This window comes from Mauremys reevesii, linkage group 9, assembly GCF_016161935.1.
Source record: "Mauremys reevesii isolate NIE-2019 linkage group 9, ASM1616193v1, whole genome shotgun sequence".
Lineage (NCBI taxonomy): Eukaryota > Metazoa > Chordata > Testudines > Geoemydidae > Mauremys > Mauremys reevesii.
In genome coordinates, this window is record NC_052631.1 from 48394298 (window position 1) to 48411736 (window position 17439).

General features: G+C 53.0%; 1 protein-coding gene across 1 annotated transcript in view; it reads left to right on the top strand.

Moving 5' to 3' along the window:
* The window catches only part of PCCB (propionyl-CoA carboxylase subunit beta), an 85122-nt gene that overhangs the window by 58338 nt on the left and 9345 nt on the right, over window positions 1–17439 (top strand). The window contains exons 11-12 of the mRNA XM_039489285.1: window positions 1252–1359; window positions 6174–6274. Of these exons, the coding sequence (XP_039345219.1) occupies window positions 1252–1359; window positions 6174–6274 (209 nt within the window). The remainder of the gene's footprint in view (window positions 1–1251; window positions 1360–6173; window positions 6275–17439) is intronic.

The window sequence follows — 17439 nt, forward strand, 5'->3', positions numbered from 1 at the left end:
ACCAGGGAGGGAGAGGAATTATTTAAGCTCAGTACCAATGTGGACACAAGAACAAATGGATATAAACTGGCTATCAGGAAGTTTAGACTTGAAATTAGACAAAGGTTTCTAACCATCAGAGGAGTGAAGTTCTGGAACAGCCTTCCAAGGGGAGAAGTGGGCTTGACATATCTGGCTTCAAGACTAAGCTTGATAAATTTATGGAGGGGATGGTATAATTGGATAGCCTAATTTTGGCAATTAATTCGTCTTTGACTACTAGTGGTAAATATGCCCAATGGCTTGTGATGGGACGTTAGATGGAGTAAAATCTGAGTTACTACAGATAATTCTTTCCTGGGTGTCTGGCTGGTGAGTCTTGCCCACATGCTCAGGGTTTAGCTGATCGCCATATTTGGGGTCGGGAAGGAATTTTCCTCCAGGGCAGATTGGCAGAAGCGCTGGAGGTTTTTTGCCTTCCTCTGCAGCATGGGGCAGGGGTCACTTGCTGGAGGATTCTCTGCACTTGAGGTCTTTAAACCACGTTTTGAGGACTTCAGTAACTCAGACATAGGTTAGGGGTTTGTTGCAGGGTTTGTTACAGGAGTGAGTAATATTCTGTGGCCTGCGTTGTGCAGGAGGTCAGACTAGATGATCATAATGGTCCCTTCTGACCTTAAAGTCTGTGAGTATAATGTTTAATGATGAAGTTATCTAAGGTTTATGGCAATGAAAAGAAAAAAGGATACTTTAAAATGGCACTGTTTGATTGTAAGCTCTTTGGGGCAGGAACTGTCTCTCATTGAATTGTACAGCACTTACCACAACGCATCACTATCTGATTGAGGCCTCTCTGTGTGGTTGCAATACAAAGAAATAATATGAAATGAATACAGATAGAATACATGTCACATTCTTAGTGTTAAAGTAATATAACCCTATAGCATGCTATATTATTATGGGAGAATATCCCATAATATTAAAAGCACCTAGGTCTCTCTGACTTTCAGTTAGACTTAGGTGTTTTAAATTTTTCTATCCATGACCTTGAAGTGAAGTGAAGGGGGGAACATCACGAACCAGACAAACAATAGTCCTCCACAACTAGAAATACAGAAACAAGAATAATTTGGATGAAATACAAGATAATACAGAAAATCTATATAGTGAGATCCTGATAGTACCCTGAATGCACTATCAGAAGGTTAGAATTTATTAGAACAGTTTAAAAGCCTCATAAAATATGTCGTCCTCTCTGTTTTTGAACACTAGGGTGTTTAGACATAAATTCTTCTGTGAAGGGAGCCCGTTTTGTTCGATTCTGCGATGCTTTCAACATTCCTCTGATCACTTTTGTGGATGTTCCTGGATTTCTGCCAGGTAGGCCCTCTGTATTTGTAACTCCCTATGATTGGGGAGGGAGGGCAGTCGGGCTAGGATATTTAATACCATTTCTCTTTGTTTCTTTATCTAAGGTTGTGTTTGTTAGGTAGGGTGTGTTCATCCCCTGTCTGTGCCAGAGCAGTTGCAAAGTCATCATGCAGGGCCCAGCCAAAGATGGGCTGTTTCCTTGCCAGAACCCCAGAAATCCTGCCCTCATCGCAGCTAGATCAGAAGTTATTTGCACTTCACTTGCTCTGCATTTCCTTGTTATTTTGAGATTCCAAGTACCTGAAAAAGGGCTCAGCTATAGTGTTCCTACTCTGCCTTGTGTTAAGGCTGTGCAGAGCTGCACTGCTGCCTCGGGAGGTGTGAGAGAGATTGTTCCTGCAAAGGTGCAGTTGAGAGCAAACCCACTGCATCACCTATTAGTTCTCCTGACTTGTGATGTGGGGAGAAAAGGCCAGTGGGGCGTGAATTCCCGGTTGACCACCAGCTGCAGTATGTGCTTCCAGCAGTTCTTCTACTCAGAGCCCTGATAAAGAAGAGACTTTCAATCTCTTTCCTCTTTGGGGAGGGGGACCTTCCCCTCCTACAAACTGTTACCTTGGGGTATGCCAGACTCCCTGGGCTTCAAGCAGTGCATCTCTTGCCGGGAGGCCATCCTGGTCAACGATGAACATTCCAATTGTATCTGCTGCGTGGGAGAGTCTCATATCCAACAAAGGTGTTCCATCTGCACTGCTTTTAAGGACAGGGCAAGAAAAAATTAGGAGCTAAAACAGACTCTTAATGATGGAGCATTTCCTCCAACCAGCCTCAGATCCAGGCCAGGAGACCACCTCCCTCCCACCCACCGACATCAGTGCTGAGTGAACATGGTGCCCTGTCAACTTCGGCACATTTACCTTGGTCTACCTGAAGTAAATCCACAGAGAATACCCACAGAATACTGAGTCATTCCCACAGAAAGATGCCACCTCAAAAAGACTTTGGTCCCCACAGAACAAGACCGCTGTGGAAACCTCACATTCTACCCTGGGTACAACTGAGGCTCCAGACGCTCTTAGTATTGATTCTCTAACCAGGGCTCCGGGCTCAGCAGAGAAAAAGGGCAGCAAGCATAACTCAGTAATGAAACATTCAGTGCTGCACAAGCAGGACACTGCATCATCAAAATATTCCACTTCTCAGAGGACAGTACCTACAAAATTTTCATTACCGTCTACGTCCAAGTTGGCCTCAGTACCAGGAAGATATGCCTCTCATATGGTCTCGGTGGCCCCTGAGGCATCCTAATCGGTACTGTCTACTTTGACCAGAGTGGACTTGCCAGGGCAGCATATACCCTCAGTACCAAAAACAGAACGGAGCCCTGCTCTTCAAACCCACCGAGTACTGCAGGAGTTCAGATTCTCAAGGGATCTATTTCTTTTGTAGATGCCTGAGTCTCCCTTGTTAGTTGGTAGTAAGAAGTTATCGGTACCAAGACAAACATGGTCATGGAGGTGGGACCTGTCCCCTGGTGCCACTTGACTCTCCAACACTTTCAGAATGCTGGGGCTCCCCCTCTTAAAGAGGAGGAATTTTCCTCCAATTTGAAAATTTCGATCCAGTGCTCCCCAACACTTCAGAAAAGTGATTTCCATCCTGACGCTTTTAACAGGAAGGGGGAGTTCCACCAAAGACAGGCCCCAGGTTCCTATTCGAGCAACCAATGGATGCCACTCCTGATGCCTTTCAGACCTCTCCATTAGCCATACTGTGATCCTTGGGCTTCATATCATCAGCAATTTTCCCAGGCCCCTAGTTTTTTATGGGGAATATGGAGGAGACGCTTGTCTGCTTCAGCTCCTCCTACTCCATTGCCTCAGGCACAAAAACCCTTTGAGAAACAGGAGACTAGGGCAGATAGAGATTACTCCCTGTGATGGGGTGTGAATCACCATTCTGGCGCCTCCTGCCGGCTGTCATGGGAATTAGCTCTGCTTCCCAGGGCACTCTCGTCTGGTGGTGCATTGCTCCCATCTCTTTTGTACCAGGACTCGCACCACTCCCAGGACTGTGGCATCATCTTTAGTGACACTGCCCTCTGGCTGTGCCACACTCTGTGTTCCCCCCCGCTTCCGGGGGACCTGCAGTCTCTCCAGGGGACCTGCAATCTCTGTCCAGCCACTCCCTCAGTGGCAACTGCAGTCCATTGTCCCAGGGCCGCTTACCATGTGGCTCCAGCACTCTCTTCTGCCCTTACCTCAGGGTCTCAGCCTGCAGGCCCTAGCAGCCAGCCAGGAGCTCTCTCTCTAGCTCCCCTGGTTCCTGCTTGCAGCACTGCTCTGTCCCAGGTGCTGGTGCTCCTTCCTCCTGCTAGGAGCCTGGTCTTCTCCTCTGGAGCTTCAGTCAGCTACTGAACTCTGCTCTGTCTTGCAGCCCTTCTTGTATCAGCCTGCCGGGCCATGACTGGCTACTCCTCTCAGCTCCTTTCTAATAGGCTGCTTTTAACCCCTTTTCTAACAGTGAGGGGCAGCTGCCCCATCACTCTTCCCATATGAGGTGGTTATGCCTCCCCTATTGTCTGTGGCTGATGAGTTCAGACATTTCCAAGAGTTAATGAAGCACATTGCAGATTCCCGCTAGATTCCCTTGAAAGTCACAACATAAGCTCCTGGACATCCTCCAATGAGCTCCCTCTACCCGAGTTGCCCTGCCTATAAATGAGGCCCTGGTGGATCTTGCGAAATCCATCTGGTGGGCCTCTGTGACAATTCCGTTGATGTGTAAATGAGTCAGTAAGAAATATTACATCCCAGCTAAAGACTCTGAATTTCTGTTCGCCCATCCAATTCTGAACTCACTGGTTGTGGAGGCAGTGAACAAACATGGCAGATGATATCATGCAAAGGCTATGCGATTTGTTAACAATCAAAAATGCTTTGATCTATTCAACAGAAAGACTACTCATCTGTGACTTTTCATTTTAGGATTGTGAACTGTCAAACTCTCGTAGCTAAATACAGTCATTCAAATTATGCCAAAATCACCACCTTTATTGAGCGTCTGCCAGCTGATCAGTGTGTCCAGTTTCAAGCTGTTGTTAACAAGGGTCAGCTGTTAACCAGAACATCGCTACAGGCCTCATTGGACACAGCCAACACTGCTGCTCAATCCAGGTCTATGGCAATGGTCATGTGGAGGGATGTCCTAGTTCCAGCTGTCTGGATTTCCAAGGGATGTCCAAAGCATGGCTGAGGACCTTCCCTTTGATGGCCTCAAACTGTTCACAGGGACCTCTGGTGATTCGTTGCATACCTTTAAGGATTCCAGAGTCACTCTGAGATCTCTTGGGACTTACACACCTATAAACAAATGAAGGTTTAGTAGATCCCAAATGGCTCAAAAATCCTGCCCCAGTTCATTCTCCAGATCCCAGAGACTGTTTGAACCACACAGGAAAAAATCGAGATTCCAGAGAAAGAGACCACCTGCTCCCTCTGCACCCACTACAGAACCATCATCATCATCCAAGCATCAGTTTCGATGGGCTGGTTGAGGGCCCGGAACTGTCCAACTAAATTGAGCTATATATACACCATTTTTCCCACCTTCCACCCTTCAGAAACTCTCTCTCCCGCTGTCTTCCCACGTGGAAGAGAATCACATTGGATAAATGGGTGCTGGAGATTATAAAATCTGGGAAATTTTACCTTCCTCCAGTATACCCACCCCCATCCTGTTTCTCCTCAGCAACTCCTCTCATGAACACCTGTTAAAGCAAGAAGTTGACTCACTTCTGTGAATGGGAGCTGTGGAACTATTTCCTATTAAGCACAGAGGGAAAAGATTTTATTCCAACTATTTTCTGGTCCCGAAAAAGAATGGAGGGTGGAGATTGATATTTTAGATCTAAGATTCATAAACAACTTTGCCAAGTCTCAGAAGTTCAGGATGGTGTCTCTTGCAGCTATATTTCCATCATTAGAACCAAAGGAATGATTCCTCAACCTTCAGGGGAACCCAGGACCTCAGGGTGATGGAGGAAAACTCTTTGCCTGCCTGCTCATTTCACTTCTAAGAAAGGACATGTCAGCAAATCCTCCCCTTATGACTGCTTTATGTTGGGAGAAGTGTAGTTAGGGCACAGATTTTTATCTTTCGTTCCTTTTCACTGTAACTCACCAGAGCTGCTGTGTCTCACTGATGTTTTCTTACCCAAATTAATTGCAGTTTGCCCGTGGGAGCCCAGTATTTGTTTTCAAGTATGGCCTGAGATTGTCTTTGCTGTCTGTGTTTGTAATTATTCTTTTGTGTAGGATTCACAGCTCTGGTAAGTTCTAGGAGGGGAATGTCTTTTCCTGCTGCTGACCCTGAATAATGGCTTTGAACTGTCCTTGAGTCTGAAGTGAAAAAACACATCCTTCTCCATGTCAGAGTATTATGTTTCCAGAGAAGTGAAATTAGCAGATAAGGAGGAATTTTTCTCTGATAAATAGGTTGAGGTCTCGTACTATTTTCAGCTGAACCAAAATTTGCCACCAAGTGGGAACCTATTAACAATATTTTTATGGTATTGTGATACCATATAGCTGCTGTTCACCTGCAGTATACATTCATTGCAGTTCTCCATATGAGCTTTCCTTACCCTATTGTCCAGCATGGAGATGTGGAGAACACTATTGTACAGTAAACACCACTGGGGGTGTGCGGCTTTGATAAGTGCTAGCTGACCTGCTGGCAGCACCTGGAGAGAGCTGTCCACGTGAAGTGATGTGTTTTTGGTAACTTTCCTGAAAAGGTTTTTTGGTTCTAATAATTTTTAGGCACAGCTCAGGAATATGGAGGAATCATTCGTCATGGTGCAAAACTACTATTTGCCTTTGCAGAAGCAACTGTGCCCAAAATTACTATCATCACCAGAAAGGTAAGGTGTCATTATTTCTTGGTGTTCTCCAGGGCTTCCTGTTCTGCTAGAAGTAATGTTATTCAGAGGCAACTTCCTTCTGGACTCCTGTTGTCTCTTGCTTCCTCTCTCATAAGGCTTCTTTCAACTTTCAAGTAGCTTATGTCTCTACTCACCTGTCAGAATGTTGCTACAACTCCGCCCTTTGCCACTAAGCTCCTTCAATAGTCTGTCTGCTCTCCCCTTCATTTCCTCACTTGGATCTCTTGCAGACAAGTGTCTGTCCCCTCCACGTCACTGAATTTCTCTCACTGAGGTCACAAATGACCTAACTCTGGCCAGATCCAGACTTGGCATTCTCTGAACTTTTTGTCACTTTAGACAATTGAATCCTTCTATTGCCTCTCCTCCTGGAGCTGTGATAAGTCTGTGTTCTTCTCCTTCCTCCTCTGCTGCTCTGTTAACATTTCCTTACATGGCTGCTCCTCTATCTTATGCTTTTTCATTGTCCCTCAAAGCTCTGTCCTCAGTATCCTTCCCTTTGCTCTTCTGTTCCTATTTTTCTGTTGTTTCTGTTAGACACCGTACTGATAGGTGCCTTGTAAATGCAAACTCTATATACCTTAGCTGCTCTCAAGGGTTCAGCTACCATCATCTCGCTTTTCCTTCTCGGTTCAACCTCACTTTTTGAACTGCTTATAAGACACTCTTCTTATCTGCTTATAAGAACTTATCTTTCTACCCTTCTCCCTACTTTCTCTATTGTTAAAAACTCCAGAATCCTCCCTTTCTCCTAAGCTTGCCACCCTGGGGTCATTTTGACTCCTCCTTGTAGCATAATACATTCATCAAACCCTGCTACTGCTTCTTCCTGTCTAATCTCTCCCTATTTCTTCTCTGTCCATATCACTAAGAACCTGCTCCTTGAGCCCCTTCAGATCCTCGTTTTGGAAGATGCATGCCCTGACTCAATGGTCCCAGAATGTTCAGAGCTGTGTAACCATGAGTGTTACATATGGAGCCCAGTGTTATAAATCATGACTGTTCCCTCTGTGTGTAGCATCACAAGTGGTCTTGGGACCCTAATCATTCCTCTTTCCCTTTCTCTTGTGCAGTTCTACTTTAACTGAAACTTAGTGTGTGTTTATTGTAATTCATCATTAGTAGTAAAATAATAATAATAATAATAATTATTATTATTATTATTAAGTTTGGTTGGCTAGTTCCTGATTGTTTGAAATGGCCGACAAAGTGAAATGCCCAGTCTTCAGATTGTGGGCCTTGTGGAGTTAAAACGCCTTCCTTCTCACATGCCAGCACTGTTTGTGCCAGGGGTATCCCTGTGAGCCTCTTTTGCCTGTGCAACATTTGCTTTTAGAATAAGGACTAGCAGAGATGGCTTTAGCTGCTCACCCTGTGGAAACTGCATTGCAACACTGAGACATATTTGGGTCCAGCACCCAATGAAAAATCTGAATAATTGCCCATCAGAGAATATTAAGAAGTCCGTGGAAGTACTGTTCTTCTTCGAGTGATTGCTCCTATGCATTCCAGTTAGGTGTGCGCGCTGCGCGTGCACGGCTCTTCGGAAGATTTTTACCCTAGCAACACTCGGTGGGTCGGCTGGGCGCCCCCTGGAGTGGTGCCGCTATGGCGCAGGAATATATACCCCTGCCGACCCATCCGCCCCTCAGTTCCTTCTTCCCGCCTGTGACGGCCGTTGGAACAGTGGAGCGCGGCTTAGCTGACCTCCACTTCCCTAGCTACTCGTAGTTTCTCTCGTCTAGTATATAGTTCAGATGTTTATAGTTGTAGTTAACTTTATTTGTTTGTAGTATAGTATTTATTTTCAGGGGTTTGGGGTTTATCCCCTTCCCCTCACCCGGTGCCGGGTCCGATGCCCGGTCCACAGGGTTTTACACTGCTCGGCCGGCCACAAGCCGATGCGGACAAGAGATCCTCTCCTAAGTGCCTCGAGGAATCTCAACTAACAGATAAGTGCCGCATTTGTGAGGCCTTTAATCCGAGAACAAAGGGGAGCGGGACTTTCGTCTCAAGCAGCTCCTGAGGGAGGCAGCTCTTGCTCCTCCGCTCTCGGCGCCGAGCGCTGGTTAGTCTTCAAGGAGCGCTCCCTCGGCACCGGATCGCCGGTACCGCCAAGGCCTCCCGGCACTGCCTCGCTGGCTCCGACGTCCACTCGGCATGGTTCCCTCTCCTGGAGGATGAAGAGGCACAATATACTTGCTGCGTCCGAGCCGCCTGCTCCACAGCTGAGCGCTATGCTCCGTTGGAGCGCGCGGCACCGACAATATCCGCACCATTAACTCCAGCCAGGCAAGAGCCGTCGAGTCCGGTGCTGGAAGGCTCCCCGGTACGAACCGTGGTAGAGCTCGCTATGAAGCTGCGTCCGAGCCGCCTGCTCCGCAGCCGAGCGCTATGCTCAGTCGGATCGCCCGGCACTGATGTCTGCCACGGCACCGATGTCCATGGGCGCCAACTTATATGGGCTCTTGGAGCTAAAGCCCCAGGAATATTCATAATCAGGGGCTCTGCTCCACCAATATTTGGAGCTAGATTTTTCCCCCTCCCCGGAGCTTCCCTGCCTGAATGTAAAGAGAGCGCACAGCGCGTCTCTCTCTCTCCTTTGCTGCTGCTGCCGTAGCCTAAGGGCTGCAGCATTAGCATAAGACTAGGAATGCTAACTGCTGCTGAAGCACTCAGGAGGGGGAGGGGAGGGGGCCTCCCCTCCCCTCCCCTCTCCTGCCCCTACCTGGAGGAGACACAAACGGGCCAGGAGACAGACATCACTCACCTTAGCAGGTGCTGGGGCTTCCGTGAGTGTTTGACCCTATGATTTTTTATTATGTTTGAGTGTTTGACCCTATGATTTCCCCCCCTGCCCCAGCCCCAGTCCCAGCCCCTACTCCTACCCCAGTGAGGCACAGCAGGCTGCACAGGGGAGGCAGGAAGCCACATGTGAAGGCAATGCCCCTTCCCCCAGCACCCACCAACCCACCCGCCACAGGAGGGATGGGAGAGGGAGGCTTCCTAGACCTGAGCAGCTGGGGCTTGGGTGAATTTTATGACACCCTGCTCCCCCACCCCATAGCCAGCCACCACCCTGCCTACCCCACTTCTGCCCCATGCTGGGCAAGGGGCAGCCCCATCCACAGTGAAGTTATGGTGAGGGGCAGCAACATGGAAGGCCACCTTTGCCCCCCCCCCAGTACCCATCATAGGGGAGGGGAGTGAGCTTTCTGGACCTCAGAGGGGCCCTAGGAGCATGTGCAGAGTGTGTGTGCCGTGGGGGGCAGGAGGGGTCCCTCCCCTGGAGCTTGCTGCTGCCAGTGGTGGTGATGGGGAGTCCTCTCTGGCCCTAGCCCTGGGGCAGCCTGTCTGCATCCCAAGTTCCTCATCCTCAGCCCTGCCTCACCCCAAAGCCTGCACCCCCAGCACTGAGCACGCTCCTGCACTGTGAACCCCTCATCCCCAGCCCCACCCCAGAACCCTCACCTGAGGGGAAAAACATGCAACTTAAATTTGGTGGTCAGTTTGGAGTGTCATTGTATTTAGCACAATATTTGATTATTTTACACCCTTCAAAATATGTAACTGGTCGTATACAGGTGTTTTCTCTGAATACTGTCTGTGTGCCTCAGTTTCCCCAATGCATTTCTTAAGGCTCTAGATGGTGGGATAAGGGGGGTGTGATTGTTGTAAAGCCCTAGAGGGCCAGTGTGATGCCGTCTGCACAGAGAATGGCTGCAACCCTGCCTCCAGGCAACTGATGGCCTGGGCCACTCTCCTGGAAGGTGCCAACTGAAGGTGTTGGAGAACAAAGAGATCAGGTGGCCTCCTAATGCCTGGAAAAGAGACAAAGGCCAGAGGAGGGAGTGTCAGTGCCTGTGCAGACTTCCGGGAAGCGCATGGTGTGGAAGGGGATGCTGGGATGCTTTGGAACAACTCCATACAAAGCCAGTCAGGACTCTGGGGGAGCTCCTCTCTGAGCATACTGTCTCCAGGGCAAGAAGCTTACACCTTCCTGGGTCTGACCTCGGAGCATTCAGCATGCCCTTCCACACCATGCACTTTCCGCAGCGAGTCTGCCCAGGCAGGTCCTGGGGCAACCAGAGGTCCCTGCACCCCAACTCCGCAGTCTGATGTGACTCTCAGCCAGACAGTAAAACAGAAGGTTTATTAGATGACAGGGTACAGTCTAAAACAGAGCTTGTAGGTACAGAAAACAGGACCCCTCAGTCAGGTCCATCTTGGGGGGTGGGGAGCCCAGACCCAAGTTCTGGGCCTCTCCCGATTTCCCCAGCCAGCTCCAAACTGACACTCCCTCATCTGGCCTTTGTCTCTCTTCCGGACAAGGAGGCCACCTGATCTCTTTGTCCCCAACACTGTCAGTTGGCACTTTGCAGGGGAAACTGAGGCACCCACACAGTATTCAGAGAAAACATTAAGAACATTTCCCACTTTGTCACAACAGGTGCAACAAAATTTAATACCGTATATTGAAGCAGGCAAGTGCTGCTTCTGACTTTCCACTTTTAATTGACCCTTGTAATCTTGTGGTGCTGATGCATTGTAGCTTCATTTTATATCAGCTTACAGGGTGAGAGCGGGGGGGAGGGGAGGGATGACCACCATTTTGGGCCCCACCAAAAATTATACGAACCTGCCGCCTATGCCGATGTCTGCCGCGGCACCGACTATATCCGCACCATTAACTCCAGCCAAGCAAGAGCTGTCGAGTCCGGTGCTGGAAAGCTCCCCGGTACGGACCGTGGTCGAGCTCGCGATGAAGCTGCGTCCGAGCCGCCTGCTCCGCAGCCGAGCGCTACGCTCAGTCGGTTCGCCCGGCACCGATGTCTGCCGCAGCACCGACAATATCCGCACCATTAACTCCGGCCAGGCAAGAGCCGTCGAGTCCGGTGCTGGAAAGCTCCCCGGTACGGACCGTGGTCGAGCTCGCTTTTAAGCTGCGTCCGAGCCGCCTGCTCTGCAGCCCAAGCGCTCTACTACGTCGTACTGCCCGGCACCGGTACCTGCTGCGGCACCGACAGTATCAGCACCGTAGACTCCGGCCACGCAAGAGCCGTCGAGTCCAGCACCTGAATGCTCCCCGCTGCGAGCTGTGGTCGAGCTCACTATTCCCTCCACGCTGGAAACATTTCCACAGTGAGGGAGTTGATGGCAAGGGCAGAGCCTGCGCTGCTTTAACCCCCGACACCGCCGGTGCGGGTTATATTGTCTATCGGCGAGCCTGTCTTGCTCACGCCACCCTGCATCGGTACCGCAGAGTGGCACTGTTCCCAATCGCGGTCCCGCAGACGTTCTCGCAGTCTCGGCACCGTTCTCTATTTCGGTACCTTTAGTACTCGCCGCACCGGTCAGCGTCCCGTTCGCTGGCCCGGTACACTCGGCACCGATCCCGCTCCCGGCACCGCCCCAGGCACCGAGACTCCCGTAGCCACTCCTGAACATCGAGCCTCGCGCTCTCGGTCGACCGCCCGGCACAGCTCCGGTGGCAGGTCCCGTTCTCGGTACCGGTATGTCTCCCGGTACCGATCCCCGGTGCCGCGTCGAGCGACGTCAGTTAGAGAAGGAGACTCTACCAAAGGCTCTTCAGCTCCTTCAGGGCCATCCAGTCACGCATCAGTGTTGCCACGTGCGGACACTTCATATGCGCAGTACTCTGTTTTCCGATGTGCCCTCCAGAGTCTTCCAGGAGACCTATCAGTGGTCCTTCTAGTCACCTTGGGCGTACTACCACGCCAGAGGCATACCGGTGCTCCCATCTCGCTCCGTTCCGTCGGAGCTCTGGGTGCCAGAGGCGACAATTAGCCGTCCCCCTCTGACCGGTACGGAGCAAGCCCCGGTTCAGCCACCGGGCTCCCAGATCCCACCGGATCAGGAGGTCGTCCAGGAGCGCGAGCCCACACAGGACCCGCTTGTCCCTGGCCTTTCTTCTGCCTCCTCCCCAGATGAGGCGGGGGCAGGAACATACTCCTCGGGCCCTCCTCTGATCGGAACGCAAGTACATGATATCATCCAGGGGGTACGAGTACCTATAGGTACATCTACCCCTCCCCCCCCCCGCTCCCTTGTCGTCCAGTCCCTCAATGGGATGGAACGCCATGGCCAGCAGGCACCAGCCCCTAAAGCCAAGGAGGCTAGGCGAATGGTCTTACTGGGCCGTAAGATGTACTCGGCGGGGGCCCTGCCACTTTGTGTAGCAAACTAGCAAGCCCTGCTTAGCCGCTACTATGGGTGGCGGTGGGCAAATGTACGGAGTCGGTTCTTCAGAACTCCTCTCAAGAGTTTGATGCCCTCCTGGAACGAAGGAAGAAGCTGGCTAGAGCTTCCCTCCAGGCCTCGTTGGATGCAGCTGACTCCGCTGCCACGACCCTGGCCTCGGGTGTTGCCACGAGGCGCATTTCATGGCACCAGTTATCGAGCCTTCCCTCGCAGCTGCTGTACGCTATACAGGACTTGCCCTTCAATGGCAAAGGCCTGTTCTCTGGAAAAACGGGCCCTAGGCTGCAAAGCCTGAAGGGCAGCAGGGTCACTTTGCGCTCTCTCTCGGCATGCACACGCTGGTGCTTTAGCGCCGACCTTTCCGTCCCCAGCCTCACCGCTCTTACCCTGCGCCTAGACAAAGACAGGACTTTGCCAGCAGGCGTCACTTACGCGGTCGTAGGCGTCAATCAGGCCCCCAAAGGAGCCAAAATTTAAGGTCCTTCTAACCACCAATGGGGCAAAAGCCTACCCATTCTCGTCCCTTTTAGGGACCCCTCTCACGAGCGATTCCTCTTGCAACAGGTGCGGACGCTCCTCTTCATCGGAGCTATACAGGAGGTACCTAAGGACGAAACCTAATCCCCTAGGCGAAGGGAGGTCTCAGACCTATCCTAGACCTGCGGGACCTCAACAAGTTCACAATGCAGATAAGTTCTTCTTCGAGTGATTGCTCCTATCCATTCCAGTCAGGTGTGCGCGCCGCGCGTGCACGGCTCTTCGGAAGACTTTTACCCTAGCAACACTCGGTGGGTCGGCTGGGCGCCCCCTGGAGTGGCGCCGCTATAGCGCAGGATATATACCCCTGCCGACCCATCCGCCCCTCAGTTCCTTCTTTCCGCCCGTGACGGCCGTTAGAACAGTGAAGCGCAGCTTAGCTGACCTCCACCTTCCTAGCTACTCGTAGTTTCTCTCGTTTAGTGTATAGTTTATAGTTGTAGTTAACTTTATTTGTTTGTAGTATAGGATTTATTTTCAGGGGTTCGGGGTTTATCCCCGTCCCCTCACCAGGTGCCGGGTCCGATGCCCGGTCCACAGGGTTTTACAATGCTCGGCCGGCCACAAGCCATTGCCGACAAGAGATCCTCTCCTAAGTGCCTCGAGGATTCTCAACTGACAGATAAGTGCCGCATTCGCGGGGCCTTTGATCCCAGAACAAAGGGGAGCGGGACTTTCGTCTCAAACAGCTCCTGAGGGAGGCAGCTCTTGCTCCTCCGCTCTCGGCGCCGAGCGCTGGTTAGTCTTTAAGGAGTGCTCCCTCGGCACCGGTTCCCCGGTGCCGCCAAGGCCTCCCGGCACTGGCCCTCGCTGACTCCGACGTCCACTCGGCATGGTTCCCTCTCCTGGAGGATGAAGAGGCACAATATACTTGCTGCGTCCGAGCCGCCTGCTCCACAGCCGAGCGCTATGCTCAGTCGGATCGCCCGGCACCGATGTCTGCCGCGGCACCGACAATATCCGCACCACTAACTCAGGCCAGGCAAGAGCCGTCGAGTCCGGTGCCGGAAAGCTCCCCGGTACGGACCGTGGTCGAGCTCGCTATGACGCTGCGTCCGAGCCGCCTGCTCCGCAGCCGAGCGCTATGCTCAGTCGGATCGCCCGGCACTGATGTCTGCTGCGGCACCGACAATATCTGCACCATTAACTCCGGCCAGGCAAGAGCCGTCGAGTCCGGTGCTGGAAAGCTCCCCGGCACGGACCGTGGTCGAGCTCGCTTTGACGCTGCGTCTGAGCCGTCTGCTCCGCAGCCGAGCGCTATGCACAGTCGGATCGCCCAGCACCGAGGTCGGCCGCAGGAACCGACAATATCCGCACCATTAACTCCGGCCAGGCAAGAGCCGTCGAGTCCGGTGCTGGATAGCTCCCCGGTACGGACCGTGGTCGAGCTCGCTAAGACGCTGCGTCCGAGCCGCCTGCTCCGCAGCCGAGCGCTATGCTCAGTCGGATCGCCCGGCACCGATGTCTGCCGCGGCACTGACAGTATCCACACCGTTACCTCCGGCCAGGCAAGAGCTGTTGAGTCCGGTGCTGGAAAGCTCCCCGGTACGAACCGTGGTCGAGCTCGCTTTTCAGCGGCGTCCGAGCACTGCTATGGCACCGACAGTATCAGCACCGTAGACTACGGCCTCGCAAGAGCCGTCGAGTCCAACACCTGAATGCTCCCCGGCGCGAGCTATGGTCGAGCTCACTATTCCCTCCATGCTGGGAACATTTCCACAGCGAGGGAGTTGATGGCAAGGGCAGAGCCTGCGCTGCTTAACCCCTGACATCGCCGGTGCGGGTTATATGGTCTTTTGGCGAGCCTGTCTTGCTCACGCCACCCTGCGTCGGCACCGCAGAGCGGCACCGTCCCCAATTGCGGTCCCGCAGACGTTCTCGGTCCCGTCACCGATCGAGGTCCCGACGCCGCTCCTGGTCTCGGCACCGTTCTCCATTGCGGTACCTTTAGTACTCGCGGCACCGGCCAGCGTCACGTTCGCTGGCCCGGTACATTCGGCACCGATCCCACTTCCGGCACCTCCCCAGGCACCGAGACTCCCGTACCCACTCCTGAACGTCGAGCCTCGCGCTCTCGGTCGACCGCCCAGCACAGCTCCGGTGGCAGGTCTCGTTCTCGGTACCGGTATGTCTCCCCGTGCCGATCCCCGGTGCCGCGTCGAGCGACGTCAGTTAGAGAAGGAGACTCTACCAAAGGCTCTTCAGCTCCTTCAGGGTCACCCAGTCACGCATCAGTGTTGCCACGTGCGGACACTTCATATGCGCAGTACTCTCTTTTCCGATGTGCCCTCCAGAGTCTGCCAGGAGACCTATCAGAGGTCCTTCTAGTCACCATGGGCGTACTGCCACGCCAGAGGCATACCGGTGCTCCCATCTCGCTCCGTTCCGTCGGAGCTCTGGGTGCCAGAGGCGGCAATTAGCCGTCCCCCTGCGACCAGTACGGAGCAAGCCCCGGTTCAGCCACCGGGCTCCCAGATCCCACCGGATCAGGAGGTCGTCCAGGAGTGCGAGCCCACACAGGACCCGCTTGTCCCTGGCCTTTCTTCTTCCTCCTCCCCAGCTGAGGCGGGGGCAGGAACATACTCCTCGGGCCCTCCTCTGATCGGAATGCAAGTGCATAGCATCATCCAGGGGGTACGAGTACCTAGGTACATCTAACCCCCCCCGCTCCCTTGTCGTCCAGTCCCTCAATGGGATGGACCGCCATGGCCAGCAGACACCAGCTCCTAAATCCTAGGGGGCTAGGCGGCTGGTCTTACGGGGCCGTACGAGGTACTCGGCAGGGGCCCTGCCACTTTGTCTAGCAAACTAGCAAACCCTGCTTAGCCGCTACTACGGGTGGCGGTGGGCAACTTTACAGAGTCGGTTCTTCAGAACTCACGTCAAGAGTTCAATGCCCTCCTGGATCGAAGGAAGAAGCTGGATAGAGCTTCCCTCCAGGCCTAGTTGGATGCAGCTGACTTTGCTGCCACGACCCTGGCCTCGGGTGTGGCCGCGAGGCGCATTTCCTGGCTCCGGTTATGGAGCCTTCCCTCGCAGCTGCTGTCCACTATACAGGACTTGCCCTGCACTGGCAAAGGCCTGTTCTCTGAGAAAGCTGGCCCTAGGCTGCAAAGCCTGAAGGGCAGCAGGGTCAGTTTCCGCTCTCTATTAGCATGCAGACGCCGGTGCTTAGCGCCGACCTTTCCGTCCCCAGCCTCACCGCTCTTACCCTGCGCCTAGACAAAGACAAGACTTTGCCAGCAGGCGTCACTTACGCGGTCGTGGGCGTCAATCAGGCCCTCAAGGTTAAGGTCCTTCTAACCATCCTCGTCCCTCTTAGGGACCCCTCTCATGAGCGATGCCTCTTGCAACAGGTGCGGACGCTCCTCTTCATCGGAGCTATACAGGAGGTGCCTAGGGACGGAACCTAATCCTCTAGGCGAAGGGAGGTCTCAGACATATCCTAGACCTGCGGGTCCTCAACAGGTTCACGCTGCGGATAGGTTCCGCATGGTTCCCAGGGGGACCGTCATCCCACCCTTGGATCCCGGAGACTGTATGCCGCCCTCGATATGACGGGCGCGTATTTTCATGTCCCCATTTCTCTTCCACATTGGCTCGTTCGAGGGACCTCCGAGCCCAAGTACCAGTCCTGTGGGCATCGACACGGACCTATTCCGGTGTCTAGGCCTGATCATCAATGGTAAATTCCACTCTGGTTCCCACACAGGGAATAGAATTCATTGGAGCCACCCTGGACTCCAATCTCACCAGAGCCTGCTTACCTCAGCCTTGGTTTCATGCGGTGGTAACAATTGTACAAGGTCTACGGACCTTCCCGACAACTTTGGCTCGCCCAGGCCTAGGTTTCCTGAGTCACATGGCTGTCTGCGCGTTTGTTTCCAAACATGCCAGGCTTCGCCTCTGTCCACTCCAATCGTGGCTCACCTTGGTGTACCACCCGGGCAGAGATACCACCCTGGTCGTCTCGTTCCCCCTGAGCATCCTAGGCTCCCTCGACCGAGTCAGTGCCCTCCTGGTGTATCCAGGATGCTGTTCCATTCACCCTCGGGTCCCTCATGACGGACACCCCATCTCTCGGCTGCGTGCTCACCTGGGTCAGCTTCACACTCACGGCCTTTGGTCGGCCCAAGAGCTGGCCTTGCGCATCAGTGTCCGAGAGCTGGGAGCAGTCTGCCTTGTATGCCAGGCTTTTCAGCTGGCGGATCGCCCCAGCAGATCCTTCCGGTCTCACAAGTGGTCGTTCCCTCCGGACGGTATCCATTCCGTTTTTCGGAAGTGGGTCTTTCCCCGCATAGCCCTCTTCGCTCCCGCGAGAGCGAAAACAGAGAGAAGTCCTCCTCATTCCAAGACCTCTCCCCGGGCTCAGTCTTGGAGAGGTT